The sequence below is a fragment of the Acytostelium subglobosum genome (assembly GCF_000787575.1).
Source record: "Acytostelium subglobosum LB1 DNA, scaffold: scaffold14, whole genome shotgun sequence".
NCBI lineage: Eukaryota > Evosea > Eumycetozoa > Acytosteliales > Acytosteliaceae > Acytostelium > Acytostelium subglobosum.
In genome coordinates this window covers 479,146-492,798 of record NW_012236519.1, presented here as the reverse complement: position 1 = coordinate 492,798, position 13,653 = coordinate 479,146, and the positions used below count along the sequence as shown (strand labels likewise).

The window sequence follows — 13,653 nt, the reverse complement described above, 5'->3', positions numbered from 1 at the left end:
CTCATAGGCTCAGTCGCCCTGAGTTGCATTGACACTTGTGGTGATCTAAGGAACTGCTGGAGTGATTGACAATGGTCACAAGTGCAAGACACTGTACCACGTATCTCATTGAGTTGGGGTGGCTGGACACCCACAAAGAAAGTGCATAGATAGTTCCACAAGGTTGCATAGTGTGGCGAGTTGACATAGGCAGTGTGTAGCAATCTGAGCAGACATAGGAGCACCCTATCATGTTTGTAAGACAGAGATTTGCTGTAGCAGAGTTGCGCTACAAACTTCTGGATGTGTGTTCCATCAGTGTGCAAGGCGCGCCATATGATGTTCAGGTTGTTGGTGACTTCCTGGACATCTGACCAATAACAAAGATATCGATCTAAATCACCAATAACTAGTTTAGAGAGCATCTCTTTGAATTCGCTACTCTGTACCCAAAGAGGGTGTGCTGCCATCACTCTCTCCGCCATTGCCAACTTTGGAACAAGATCTGTGATACGGATGTAATCGGTGTAACTATTGCAAGCGCTTGTGAATACCATCTTGAACATCTCATGCAGTAGGCCATCTGTGATGTATATTGGTGCGGTGCCATTAGTGATAGACTCGGTTTGCTTCTCCACATACATGATGATCTGATTGATCTCTTTCGACTGGGTGGCCAACAGTATCTTGTGAGCTATCTGTATGATATTATCCAGGAGTTGTTGGCGTTGCCTCTCAAACACAGCATGCTTGTTGATTGTGACGATCAGCTGATCGCATCGTGCCAAAGAGTCCAGCTTTCCGGCAATCATAATAACCATCGTTGGTATGAGTGTAGTCAAGTGTGCCGGTATTGGCGGATTGTGCTCGAGCAACAGCCAGTCTAACAGACTGAGTGAGAAGTCCAATGCAACATGTTCTGACGCAGACTGTTTGATCATCTCAGTCACTGACTCTGGTGTCATTGACGGTCTGTGAAGAACCAGCTCCAAGAACGGGTCCAAATGAATGTTGGACCTGAAGGCCAAGCCGATGCAAACCAGCATGCACGAGAGGTAATCGGACATGTATCGATCGTCTTTGATTCTGGACAGGATCACGAGCATCTTTGTAACATGATCTGGAGTCATTTTGGCTCGGTCCAAGGATGAGAACATTTCTCTGAACATGTCAATTGATAACTTGGGGTTGGCATCAATGCCCCCTCGCTCGTTCAGCTCCTTGTTGAAAATGATCAGGGCAGCATCCACTGAGCTGACCATCGTGAACTTGCCATTGACTGCCGTGCTCCATATCATCAATGCACACTGTCGGTAGAACCTCTCTACGCGGCCGTCTTTTTTGCACGTCGCACTCTTGGACTTCTCCTTGAACGGATTGTTAAAGTCCAAACAATCCTCGGGCATTAGCTCATTTTCTTTAATTGATGATTTAGAGGTGATGATCTCGCCTGTCTCGAGATCCTTGACATCCTCCAGTGTCAGATTAGTATAGCAATGCTCCTCTTTGCTACTATGCCTACTAATCGCCAAATATCTAAGATGGCCGTTGTAGTCGAGGGTGTGAGCTTGAGTGTCCCTTGATCATACCGTCAACCAGCCAGCTACATACGTTTCGTTGTGTATGAATGCCAGACCAAGTTTGATCTTTGCCTCCTCGGATATTGACAACAACCAACGGGCCAAGATTGCGTCATTGCCCTTGAGTGACTCCAGTGTGAGGTTGGACATTGAATATACGTGCTCCAGTGCATAGACTATCTTATCGAGTCTTTGAGCATCGTTGCCTGCCTGCTTTTCCATCTCTACCTTTGTGGTCACTGTTGTGCTGGTAGAGGTCTTGGCCCTCTTGGTGATCTTGTTATCATCATCACCCTCAACCTCAACCTTCAGATCGGGTATAGGTTGCATTGGAGGCTTGACACCAAAGATATGATTGAGTGATTGAATGATCGGTATAGTAGAGTTGACTTTGACATTTGGTTGCTTGACTCCAGATCGAAAGAGATTGTAAACGAGACAGACTCGATTGCCTTCAGTGACATGTATGAACTCGTGTCGACAGTCAGCAAAGAATGCTGTCCATTTGATAGATGACACAGTGTCGTTTTCCAATGACACATACATCTTCTTGCCCGAGTGAGTAATGGCCAGGGTACCGCCACGATGTGAGCAGGGCAACGAGAGCATGAGTGTTCCAAACATGTTGTCAGCCTTCTCAGAGTCGCGTTGTGGCAGGAAGGAGCTGTGTTTGCCATAGACCACCAACTTGTACAACTTTGCTGCCACTATCTCGCCGGTCAGACCCATCGACTCTGTGATTGAATGGATAACGCCTTCATAAAATGAGTGGAAGTGTCGACCAGTGATGGTGATGTCCTTGCTCGGTATATGCCAGATTTGTTGCACTATCCGGTTTGTTCCTTTGACATCAGGTTCACCCGTAGAATGTTCTGCTATACTCTGTATCTGTTGTTGTGGCACTGGGTATGACAAGACACCAACATCCTTCACCTCAATGGTTGGCATTGGCAGCTCTGTCTTGCCCTTAATACAAAACAGTGCACCATTCTTACATTCCTTAAGTAAATTCTCCAATGGCTTCAACTCTTTGTTAAATATTACCATTTATGTTATGTGATTGTTATGTTGAAACAAAGTGATCAAATTCGTGTGAGTCGTCCACACCAATTACATTTATGGTTTGATTTGATTGATCGGCCGACTTTGTCATGGACTCAGCCTGGAATGTATAAATAATGATTGATCAATGGTTAGTCCAACTCTATTATCTCATTCTTGACACCAGTCGAAGTCTGTGTCGTTGAAGTTGATGAAGCTGGAAGTGTGAGGGAGGCGGTGCCGACCAGCGCCTCAAGTGCAACCGCATCTTTGCCAGCTGGTTTGAGTTGAAGCAGTTTACGGCAGGAGTTGACGGCTTTAGTGTGTGCATCCTTCTGGCTCTGAATCATCTCGGCGGTCTTGGTCAACACCAGCGTACGTGGCATACCGTGCTCAAGTGTTTGGGACTTGAGATTGAACGGCTTTGCAGAGTACGAAAGAAGATGTCTGTCAGACACCCTCGCCTTGAGATGCATGGTCATCTGTTGGGAGCGTAGGAACTGCACCAATGATTTGCAGTTGACACAAGTGCACGACACTCTACCGCGTACCTCATTGCCATGCGGTGGCTTGATGCTGGCTACCCTCATTTGGCTGGTCGAGACAACGGTCCACAAGCTTGCATAGTGAGGCGAGTTGCCATACTCTGTGGTCAGCAGTCCGAGCAGACATATGAGGGCACCAGTGTTATTGGGGAACTGGTCTTTGGAGCAGAGTTGTGTTGCGAACGTCTTGATGTATGTGCCCTCAGCGTGCAAGGCATGCCAGATGATGTTCAGGTTGTTGGCGGATACATTGTCATCATTGGAATTATAGAAGAGTGTATTCTCAACGAATCGCGCCAGCAACTGTTTGTACTCGACTCCTTGGATCCAAGTGGGATGTGCCGCGGTGACTCTATCCAGCCGAGCCAAAGTTGTAACAAGTTCCTTGACATGGATGGTCTTGACGCAGCAGTTCTTCACCACAGTCTTGAACATCTCATGCAGTAGGCCATCGGTGATGTAATTGGAGAAGTATGGCCAGTCGATCAGAAATGTGACTGCACCAATATACATCACAGATGGAATACTGAATGATATATACAAGTTTGTGGTCAATATTACAAACCATTTCAGTGCATGGATAAATCTTAGAGTTTTGACACCGTTGGAGAGAGTCAGCGCAGCACATCCAGAATGGGTCCAGGGCAGTGATTTCAAAAAGATACTCGCCAAATATGTTAATGACATCCAAGATTGTTTTAAATATTGGAAAGATGACGTAGCCATCGCCAATGGTTTGCATATCATATGGCGCGCAGTGAACCTGGATGGCACACACATAGAGGAGTTCGTCACCAAACTATGTTACACTGATCAATTAGTTCTCAACCGCGCTGGTGCTCTCCTGTTGCTGTGCAGCTCTCCAGCAATCAGTCTGGCCAGCGTTGGTATCAGCGTGGAGAAGTGGACTGGAGGTTTGTCAAGCACCAACAGCCTGTCCAACAGATCAAACGCTCCATTAAATTTGATATGTCGTGACACAAACAGTTTGAGCACCTCAGTCACTGCCTCGGGTGTCATTGCCGGTCTGCGAAGCACCAGCTCCAAGAACGAGTCCATATGTATGTTTGTCTCGAATAATTTGTCAATGCCAACCAGCATTCACTTGAGGTAGTCGGGCATGTATCGATCATCTTTGATTGTGGATAGGATTGAGAGCAACGAGGTGACATACTCGGGAGTCTTCTGCTTGATTCTTTCCAAGGAGGTGCACATTGCTCTGAAGAGGTCAAGCGATCGACAGGGGTTGGCATCGATGCCGCCCAGACTAACCAACTCCCTGTTTAGAGTATAGAGAGCAATGTCCACTGAACTGACCATGGTGAACTTGCCACTGACCGCGGTGCTCCATATCAACAATGCTGACAATTTGTAGTACCTAGAGTAGGTGTCATGATCATTTTCCTCCTTGTCCGGTATGAAACTGTTCCAACAATCCTCAGAAATTAGCTCCTTGTATTCCAATGATGTATTTGCGTCAATGATCATCTCACCAGTCTCGATATCCTTGACATTCTTAAGGGAAAAATATAATCTACGTTGCTCCTTAATGCCATTCTTTGTTTCTCCAGACCTGAGCGAGTGAATGAATGAGTGAGTACCCAGTCACCAGTCAGACAGCCAACATACATACATACTCATTAATGTGCATGAATGCCAGACCAAGTTTGATCTGTGCCTCCTCGGATATTAACATCAACTGACGAGCCAAGAGTGCGTCAACACCATCGAGTGAATCCAAAGTGAAGTCGGACTTTGAGTATTCGTACTCCAGTACATAGACTAGCTTCTCAGGTCTTTTACCAAGATCTTTGTCCTCATCTTGGAATTCATCCATCATGGTCGTCAATGTAGTCGTAGTCGAGGTCTTGGCCTTCTTGGTGATCTTGTTACTTGCACTTATGCCCTCTTCACTTGTTCGTTTCGGGGGCACTGGCGGATTGATAGCAAAGATACGGTTCAATGATTGAATGATTGGCGCAGCATAGTTGACGTTGACATTTAGTTTCTTGACTCCGGATCGCATGAGATTGTAAACGAGACACACTCGATTGCCTTCAGTGACTGGCTTGACTTCATGTTGACAATCAGTAATGAATGCTGTCCATTTGATCGCTGACATTGAGTCATTCTCCAATGACACCACTTCATTGCGACCTGAATGTTTGATGACCAGGTCACCGCCACGATGTGCGCAAGGCAACGAGAGCACGAGTGTTCCAAACATCTTGTCAGCCTTCTCGGCCCCAATTCCTTTCAAGTCGCTGCCCTTTTCATATATGAGCATCTTGTACAACTCTGCTGTCACTTTCTCGCTGGTCAGACCCATCGACGCCGTGATGGCAACGATCACTCTGTCAAAGAACGTGTGGAAGTGACGACCAGTGATGCTGATGTCTGTGTTCTGTATCTGCCATACATGTGATCCTTTGCCATCACAATGTGTCGCACGTTGGACTATCATACTCTGCAGTTGTTGTTGTGACATTGGGAATGATAGCACACCAACATCCTTCACGTCGATCCTTGGCATTGGCAACTCTGACTCGCCCTGACAACAAAACAGTGCCGACTTCTTACATTCCTCCAATGCCTTCTCCAATGGCTTCAACTCTTTGTTATATTCAATAACCATTTGTTAACATTGTATCTTTATGAATAGTGTTTGGGAATGCAGGATGTTGCACATTGTTGAGTTTGTTGTTGTTGGGATTCTTTTGAATTTGAAGAAGTTCCGATTCTTTTACTTGGCGCCAAAACATTCTTCATCTTTGAAGTTGAGAATTCATTCATTAATCAATCAAAGTTATATAATAGATAGATAATAAGACAGATAGAATATAGTGATGGATTATAATCATCCACATACAACAACAACGACTACAGCAGCAAATCATAACAACAAAGTCATGAATAATGATCAACAACAATATACAATGAACACCTTGAAACAACAACAACAGCAACAATACAATGATAATACTTCACGTCAATCATCAACATCAACCTCAACAACATCGACATCAACATCAACGAATCATAATAGAATGAATGGAGTATCAACCACTCAGAATAGAACAACATCAACAACATCGACATCAGTGCTCTCCGATCTCCTATTTAAGATGCTATCACTTGTAGTCAAACAATCTGACAATGAATCATTCAGCGATTACAGAAAGAGGTTGGCCGAGAGCACCAACTCTATATCAAGACAACAACAGCAACAACAACACGCTGCTGGATTGAAGACCGATGGTAGTAACGTCGACGATCTACCAATGTATGATAAACTGCAACAAGCATGTAAGTCATCATCCCATCATTGAATGAATGATTGAATGATACTGACAAGTGATATCGATAACAGTAAAGAAGACTGGAGACAAAGAAAAGTTGATCAAGTTTGGAGACTTGTATCGTGATCTGTTGTCAACGTCAAAGAACAATCAGGTCATTCTGGAAACAATGTTAAGAATAGTCACCAATGGCGGTGTGATGGATGATAGACACAAGGCCAAGTCAGCATCTCTGGAGGAGCAGATACAGAGCAAACTACAACAGACCAAGATATCGCAACAGCAAACGATGCATCAGCCACCTCCATTGCACAACAACTTCTTAAAAATGCAACTGACAACGTCTCCACTGTCGCCCAAGCCGGCGGCCAAACAACCACAACAACACCAACAACAGCAACAACAGAATAGACAGCCACTTGTCGATGTGGCCGAAGAACTACTGGTACGCGACCTCATATACGTGTTTCAGGGTATCGATGGCAAGTACATCAAGTTCTTCAACGACATTGATTCATTCGCCGTGGAGCCCAATGTGAACCTGTCAAGGCCTCGACGCGACATGATTGGCCGTCTGGCAGAGTTTGGTTGGCTGTTCAGGCAGATCCGAATCTTCCTGGTCAACGGAGAGTTCCGCCACAAGGGTCTCGTCAACCAGGTAAGTGTCCATCTCTCTCGCGATCATTCAATCACATCAATATCCTAACAATCGATCGATATTGATTGCTCTATAGTGCTTCTGCTCCGCGCTACAAGACGAGCTGGCAGAGTTATATCGCTTGATAGCCATTCTAGAGACAAAGATAGATAGGAATGTGACGGACAACCCCGCACTGCAATCATACAAGCCACCTCCAGACTACCAGAGCGAGAACACGTCATTGATGGGCGTGTTTGTTTGGATACAGGAACCAATGGCGCGACTGCGATCACTTGCCGCATTGGTGGCCGGCGTTGCCAATCGCAAGGGTGGTGCCACCATCTCCTACGTCGAGTCATTCTCGGCCCAAGGCAACAGTGTTGTACACTCAATGGTCAAATCGATACTGGTACGCATCTCACAGCCCATCATCACGATGATCACCCGATGGATATTTGAGGGCGAGATCAACGATCCCTTTGGCGAGTTCTTCATCCTCAAGAATCAAAAGATACAGCTGGAGCGCGTGTGGAAGGAGAAGTACACGCTGCAGGCCGACATGCTGCCGACATTCATCGACCAGGACATGAGCCGACGAATCCTCCTGATAGGCAAGTCGATCAACTTTATGAAACAGTGCTGCAAGGAGACCCATTGGTCCGTGGACAGGTTCACCCTTGGCCCAGGCGTGCAGCTCGAGACATACGCCGACCTTGGCAACCTCGAGGCAGTAATCAACCGGACGTCAGAGCACAGCAGCAAGCGTCTGTTCAATCTGATGATGGACAAGTTCAGATACATGGAGCACTGCCAAGCCCTGCGCCGATACATGCTGCTGGGACAGGGCGACTTCATTCAGGGCCTGATGGACATGATTGGCGAGGACTTGCTGAAACCTGCCGCACAGCTTACGCGCCACCGCCTTGTCGGCATCATGGAGAGCGTGATACGCACGTCGAACGCACAGTACGAAGACGAGGACATTCTGAAGCGATTGGACATCTCGCTGCTTGACGAGCGACCGGGCAGCACAGGCTGGGACATCTTCTCAATCGACTACCACATCGACATGCCCATCACCACGATCATCTCCAAGCAGGACATGGTGCGCTACAAGAAGATCTTCCACTTTCTGTGGACGGTCAAGAAGGTGGAGTTCTCGCTGTCGTCCATTTGGCGCAAGACACGCGCCAGCTACAACACTCTGGTGCTGATGTCCAAGTACTCAAAGAGCTTTGGCACGGACTTCCAGCGCTCCAACATGCTGTCGCACGAGATGACACACTTTATCACCAACTTCAACTACTACGTCATGTTTGAGGCGATCGAGAACTCGTGGGTCAAGATGCAGCAGGCCGTCGGCGCCGCCAGCGACCTGGATCAGCTAATCGACGCGCACAGCCAGTACCTGCAGGATATATGCACCAAGACCTTCCTGTCCAACTCAGAGTCGTGCTACGACGTGTTCAAGCGCATACTGGTCGTCATCAACAAGTTCACGATGCTCCAGAAGAATCTGTGCTCGTTGGCCGATGCCGTGCGCAAGGAGGTCAAGATCTCCGAGACACAAGAGTCAAGGATTGGTCGCGAACTAACCAACTATGTCACACATCTCAGTGTATTATATCGCGACTACAGGACTGTGTTCAATCAATTTGAACAAGAGATGGCCAACCTCAAGCTTCAAAAGGATGTCAATCCAATCTCCATGTCCTACATGCTTGACTTTAATGAGTATTATAGTAGTACAAGAGCAGCAGCCGCATCATCATCCAACAACACCAGTAGCAGTAGTAGCAGTAGTGGTAGCAGTACATCTCCAGGCAACACAAGTAAATAACAACATTCCACCTCCACCGTCCTTCGTCAGGACGAGTGGATTGATCGACTAGATGACTCACTTGATTGATTGGTCGACACACAATGACGTGTAGTTGTACAAGTATGATGGGATGGATGGATGATTGTGATGCGTGATCATGATTATGGTCTTCGTTCCTTTAGCCAAAGACTCATCATGTGTTCCAGCCCATAAGATCGAATTTGAGCAGTCACGTGTGAATGAACTACAATTCGCAATTCAAGTTCGGGGATGTCACTAATGATGCAATGATGTGCTGTGATTGATTGATTCAGATAAGACAACAACAGTTAATATCTATCTCTCTCATAGACGATGATGTTGTGATATAATTGTAGTATAGGATACAAAGATACAGATACACACAACAAGATGAGTCTCCCTTCAAAGCAAGCACCAAAGCTGTTTGAATCACTGAAGAAGACACGACTATGGAAGTATGTCGTGTCCAGAAGTATATTGAAGAAGTAGGTATTATTCAATCATATCGTGTTGTCTATCAGATCACTAACTCAATCAATCAATCATTAGACTGTACAGACTTGATTCGAATTGGAGTGAACATAATGATGTCACTCTGTTCTTTGATGGCGACGACACATTCATGTCGATGTGGGACAGCATTGAGAATGTATGTTGGCAACCTCTCTCTTAGATCGTGACGATATTGCTGACTGACTTACTGACTAACGATGAACTCTCATAGGCCAAACACTCGATCAACATGGAGACTTATACAATTGAACCTGACAGCGTTGGATTGAGGACCATTCAGTTGCTGACGGCAGCACAACGGCGAGGATGCAAAGTAAAGTTTGTCTATGATGCCATTGGAAGCTCGTCCATCTCTGACTCACATCTTCAAGAACTGAAAGACAGCGGTGCAAGTATGTTATGTCTCATAAGAACGACCGCGTGACTGGTTCAATCACTCACTCATTCGTTACACTACAGCATTGATCAAGTTCAATCCATTCTTCTCAACGAGCTTCCCCATCATGTTTAGGAATCACAGAAAGATGATCGTTGTCGATGAGAAGATTGGCTATTGTGGCGGCATGAATATAAGCGAGAAGTATGCTGGCAAGGTGTTGGGCACATCATACTTTAGAGACACGCACGTTAAGATTGAAGGGCCCGTTGTCAAGGACCTCCTGGACGCCTTCTACAGCACAAAGAAGGACAAGCAGACACTATTCTCACAACAACGATCACATTTGATTCAATCTGGAACGACAAGGGATCAAGACGATCCCTCCTCCTCATCCTCATACTCATCAAACATACCAACATCCACCACAACGACATCACGCGCATCCTCATCACTGGAGAGAGGGGCAGACTCAGAGACTGCAGTTGCAGAGGCGGCGGCTGCCTCGGAGGCTGGCAAGGCTATAATGCCAAGCATCGATCCACAATCAATTATACCAGACCTGGGCCGTCCGATGGACGACTCGATACGCGACAAGATACTGTACGACCGATACCATGAGTACTTTAGCGACTTTTACAACGAGGAAGACAACCGCGACTTTGACGACGAGGACGACGACGATGACTACCTTCAAGACGGAGAGGATGCCGCACACGAATTTGACGAGAACAAGATGAAGGTGGAGGATGTCCCCATCCAAGTATGGGAGTCCAACCTGATGCGAGGCAAGCGTAACCTGCAACGAGGACTGAGCATCCTGTTGAAGAACTGCAACAAGAACTGCTACCTCACCTCTGCATACTTCATGCCGCCACGACTCCTTCGCAAGGCCATCATCGACACAGCATCACGTGGTGTCGAAGTCAAGATCCTGACCGCCGGCATCTCAGACGTTCCCTGGGTACGCATGGCCGGACAACACATTTATAGACCATTTCTAGAGTATGTATCCAAAAGGGTCGATGTCATGTTTGATCAACCTCGCCTCAATCACTCACTCGCTCATCAATCAATTGATCAAATCATTTGCAGGAAAGGAGTAAAGATCTACGAGATGACTGGAACAAGATTACACTCCAAGACGATAACGATTGATGGAAAGTACAATACGATTGGATCGTATAATCTCGATCATTGGAGTCAGCGCAACTTGGAGGTGTGCGTATCGATCACGGATGAGCGCGTGGCCAAGTACATCGAGAGACAGTTCCACGAGGATCTGAAACAATCTGAAGAGATCACACTGGAGTACCTGGACAACAAGAGTCTATTCAACAAGATCTACAGTTTCCTCGCCTATCAATTTGGAAGGATTGTCAGACCGACAGATATTAAATAGCCCTCTACCCTCTACCTTCCAACTTCCTCGACTTAGCCAACCAATCAATTTGTAAATGACCCATAAACAAACAACTTCCCCCAACACTCATTCACAAACACATTCACGCGTCTCTTGGTCAAACTGTGATCAATCAAACAATCGTGTTAGTTAACTAGTTACCAACAGACATACAGAGATAGACATAGATAGTTGTATACAATGTGATTGATATCTATTACATGAAGTACATATAGAGATAACAACAACAATGAAGATAAACATTGAACTACTTAAAGCGATTATTTTAGGTAGTAACTTCAATGAGTTGACATCATCATCGATAGAGGTTGTAAACAATAATAGTAGTAGTAGTAGTCCTCAACAACAATCACCTCCATCACCAAAGGTATCGGTTCGAAGCAGTACAAAACTGCCTCAACCTCAGCCTCAACCTCCAAAGACACAACTACAGACATCATCACAAGGCATAACCAAACCAATACCTCCTCCAAGATCAGCAAGCAACCTCAGCTCCCTAAACATCAACAACAACAACAACAGTAATAATAGCAACAACAACAACAACAATAGCAATAGCAGTGTAAATACAATCAATGAACCAACAACACCAATCTCATCAGACAAGCAGCAACAACAACAACAGCCATCAACACCAAATAACAACAACAACACAAATAATAATCACATACCATTTGTATTAACATCAACGCTTGTACCATTGTCGACATCATTTTCACCAAGCAGCTCATCACTGCTATCATCTGGCAACTCTCCCAACACATTCTCTCCACTCAACAGTTATCTCAACAACTCCTTCCTCGACTTTGAATCGAGTGTTTCACCGCCAACATCTCCAACATCCAGCACACACATCACAACATCATCACCGTCGCCGCCAACATCAGCAGCACCATCAGCGTCAGCATCGACATCTACCCCCGCCACCGGATCAGCAACGAATGTACAGCAGTCCAAACAACCTACACCACAGCCGCCACAGTCACAGTCACAGCCACCACTGCCTCAGCCACGACGACAAAGCCACAGCTCGCTGCGGCCACCCAATCATCACCACCGACTGAAACAGAGGACGCTGTTTGAGAAGCTCTACACAGAGTCGGGCTTCAACACAGCCAAGAACTGGTACGAACGCAACACACAGCAGACAGACTTCACGATGGGCGAGGCGCAGTTCCTGCTCTTTATGCGCCACCTCACCGACTTTAGCTACTTCCACATCCTCGACCTCTTTGACGCGCTGGACCGCGATGACATTGGCGTCGTCGGCTTCGAGGAGTTCTTCCTCATCATCGCACTGTTTGCCTCGCGTGAGTGTGGCCAGACCACCAAGTTCCTCTACCAGCACAGCCGCGTAATGTTTGAGATCCTGGCGGCAGGTGGAGCCGATCTGCCCGAGGTCGTGGACGATGGCAGTGGTGGCGGCGGCGACATCTCTGGCTCCGGTGGCATGGGCATGGCGTCGGGCCCTGGCAACACATCACTCCAGCAGCAGGCAGGCGCTTCGTCTGCGTCCGACGACCACACGATCAACTTCCACCGGTTCACCAAGTTTGCCAAGATCCTGGGTATTGCAGAGTATCAGGTGCTGGGTACGCTGGAGAAGTTCAACATTGTCATCTTTGATCAGATCAACTTTGAGATGTTCCTCGTCTACTACTTTGTCATCCTGGACGAGTGGGATCGCTCCAACTACGCGTTCCTCAAGGCGCTCTACCACGACCCAGACTACACCGAGCCGTTCGTGCCATACGACGAGAGCACGGGAGACAACACATCGACACCGGGCAGCAGCACACCACCTATCAGCTTCAACAAGGACTTTCAAGAGTGGCTCGATGGCAACAGCATCAAGCTGGACGACAAGCACAAGAACTACCTCAAGGCACATCTATTGGAGAATCACATCGTTTCATTCGAGATTGCTGCGTCCATCACAGAGGAGGAGTGGGCAGAGATATGCGACAAGATGGCCACTCGCAAGGCCTTCCTCAAAGCACTGCGAGAGAAGCTAATACGTAGACAACCTCCAAAAAGGTTACTATCTCGTGTCTTTGGCGACCTTGGCAGCAACACAAGTAGTAATAGTAGTAGTAGTGGTAGTGGCGGCACTACTTCCAACTCCAACAACAATAGTACACCAGTGAGCAAGTGATAGCGCTCAATCACGTGAATGAATGGATGGATGAATGTTCCTTTTGCCAACGCTTGTCCAATCAAGCGAACCTCTCACCTCAGTCCAAGACGATGTTCCCACCTGACGACAAGACCTCACAATGATGGCGTTGTACAGAGACCTGGGATACTGAGCGACATCCAATTGGAGACCCCGTACAATCCTGGGTCGCACGAATCAATCACAGATATTCACTCAGTATCACAATCAAACATTAAAATTTAATGTGTGAGTGAAA

General features: G+C 46.7%; 7 protein-coding genes across 7 annotated transcripts; 3 read left to right on the top strand and 4 right to left on the bottom strand.

Annotated features, from left to right (window-relative positions):
• Nucleotides 1-417: 417 nt before the first annotated feature.
• Nucleotides 418-2,606, bottom strand: SAMD00019534_072120 (hypothetical protein; the record flags this gene model as incomplete). Its single annotated transcript, XM_012897619.1, has 3 exons — nt 418-484; nt 622-1,515; nt 1,591-2,606. 3 exons carry the CDS (start codon nt 2,604-2,606, stop codon nt 418-420), a joined length of 1,977 nt encoding a protein of 658 aa, XP_012753073.1.
• Nucleotides 2,607-2,752: 146 nt separating this feature from the next.
• Nucleotides 2,753-3,658, bottom strand: SAMD00019534_072110 (hypothetical protein; the record flags this gene model as incomplete). Its single annotated transcript, XM_012897618.1, has 1 exon — nt 2,753-3,658. The coding sequence occupies one exon, from the start codon at nt 3,656-3,658 to the stop codon at nt 2,753-2,755; it is 906 nt and encodes a 301-aa protein (XP_012753072.1).
• Nucleotides 3,659-3,958: 300 nt separating this feature from the next.
• SAMD00019534_072100 (hypothetical protein) lies at nt 3,959-4,204 on the bottom strand (the record flags this gene model as incomplete). Its single annotated transcript, XM_012897617.1, has 1 exon — nt 3,959-4,204. The coding sequence occupies one exon, from the start codon at nt 4,202-4,204 to the stop codon at nt 3,959-3,961; it is 246 nt and encodes an 81-aa protein (XP_012753071.1).
• A 42-nt stretch (nt 4,205-4,246) lies between these two features.
• Nucleotides 4,247-5,780, bottom strand: SAMD00019534_072090 (hypothetical protein; the record flags this gene model as incomplete). Its single annotated transcript, XM_012897616.1, has 2 exons — nt 4,247-4,718; nt 4,783-5,780. The coding sequence occupies 2 exons, from the start codon at nt 5,778-5,780 to the stop codon at nt 4,247-4,249; spliced, it is 1,470 nt and encodes a 489-aa protein (XP_012753070.1).
• Nucleotides 5,781-6,054: 274 nt separating this feature from the next.
• On the top strand, nt 6,055-8,924 carry SAMD00019534_072080 (hypothetical protein; the record flags this gene model as incomplete). The annotated part of the gene is made up of 3 exons (XM_012897615.1): nt 6,055-6,451; nt 6,516-7,102; nt 7,179-8,924. 3 exons carry the CDS (start codon nt 6,055-6,057, stop codon nt 8,922-8,924), a joined length of 2,730 nt encoding a protein of 909 aa, XP_012753069.1.
• A 393-nt stretch (nt 8,925-9,317) lies between these two features.
• SAMD00019534_072070 (hypothetical protein) lies at nt 9,318-11,218 on the top strand (the record flags this gene model as incomplete). Its single annotated transcript, XM_012897614.1, has 5 exons — nt 9,318-9,382; nt 9,477-9,576; nt 9,652-9,832; nt 9,900-10,821; nt 10,912-11,218. The coding sequence occupies 5 exons, from the start codon at nt 9,318-9,320 to the stop codon at nt 11,216-11,218; spliced, it is 1,575 nt and encodes a 524-aa protein (XP_012753068.1).
• Nucleotides 11,219-11,468: 250 nt separating this feature from the next.
• Nucleotides 11,469-13,394, top strand: SAMD00019534_072060 (hypothetical protein; the record flags this gene model as incomplete). Its single annotated transcript, XM_012897613.1, has 1 exon — nt 11,469-13,394. One exon carries the CDS (start codon nt 11,469-11,471, stop codon nt 13,392-13,394), a length of 1,926 nt encoding a protein of 641 aa, XP_012753067.1.
• Between the last annotated feature and the right edge of the window lie 259 nt (nt 13,395-13,653).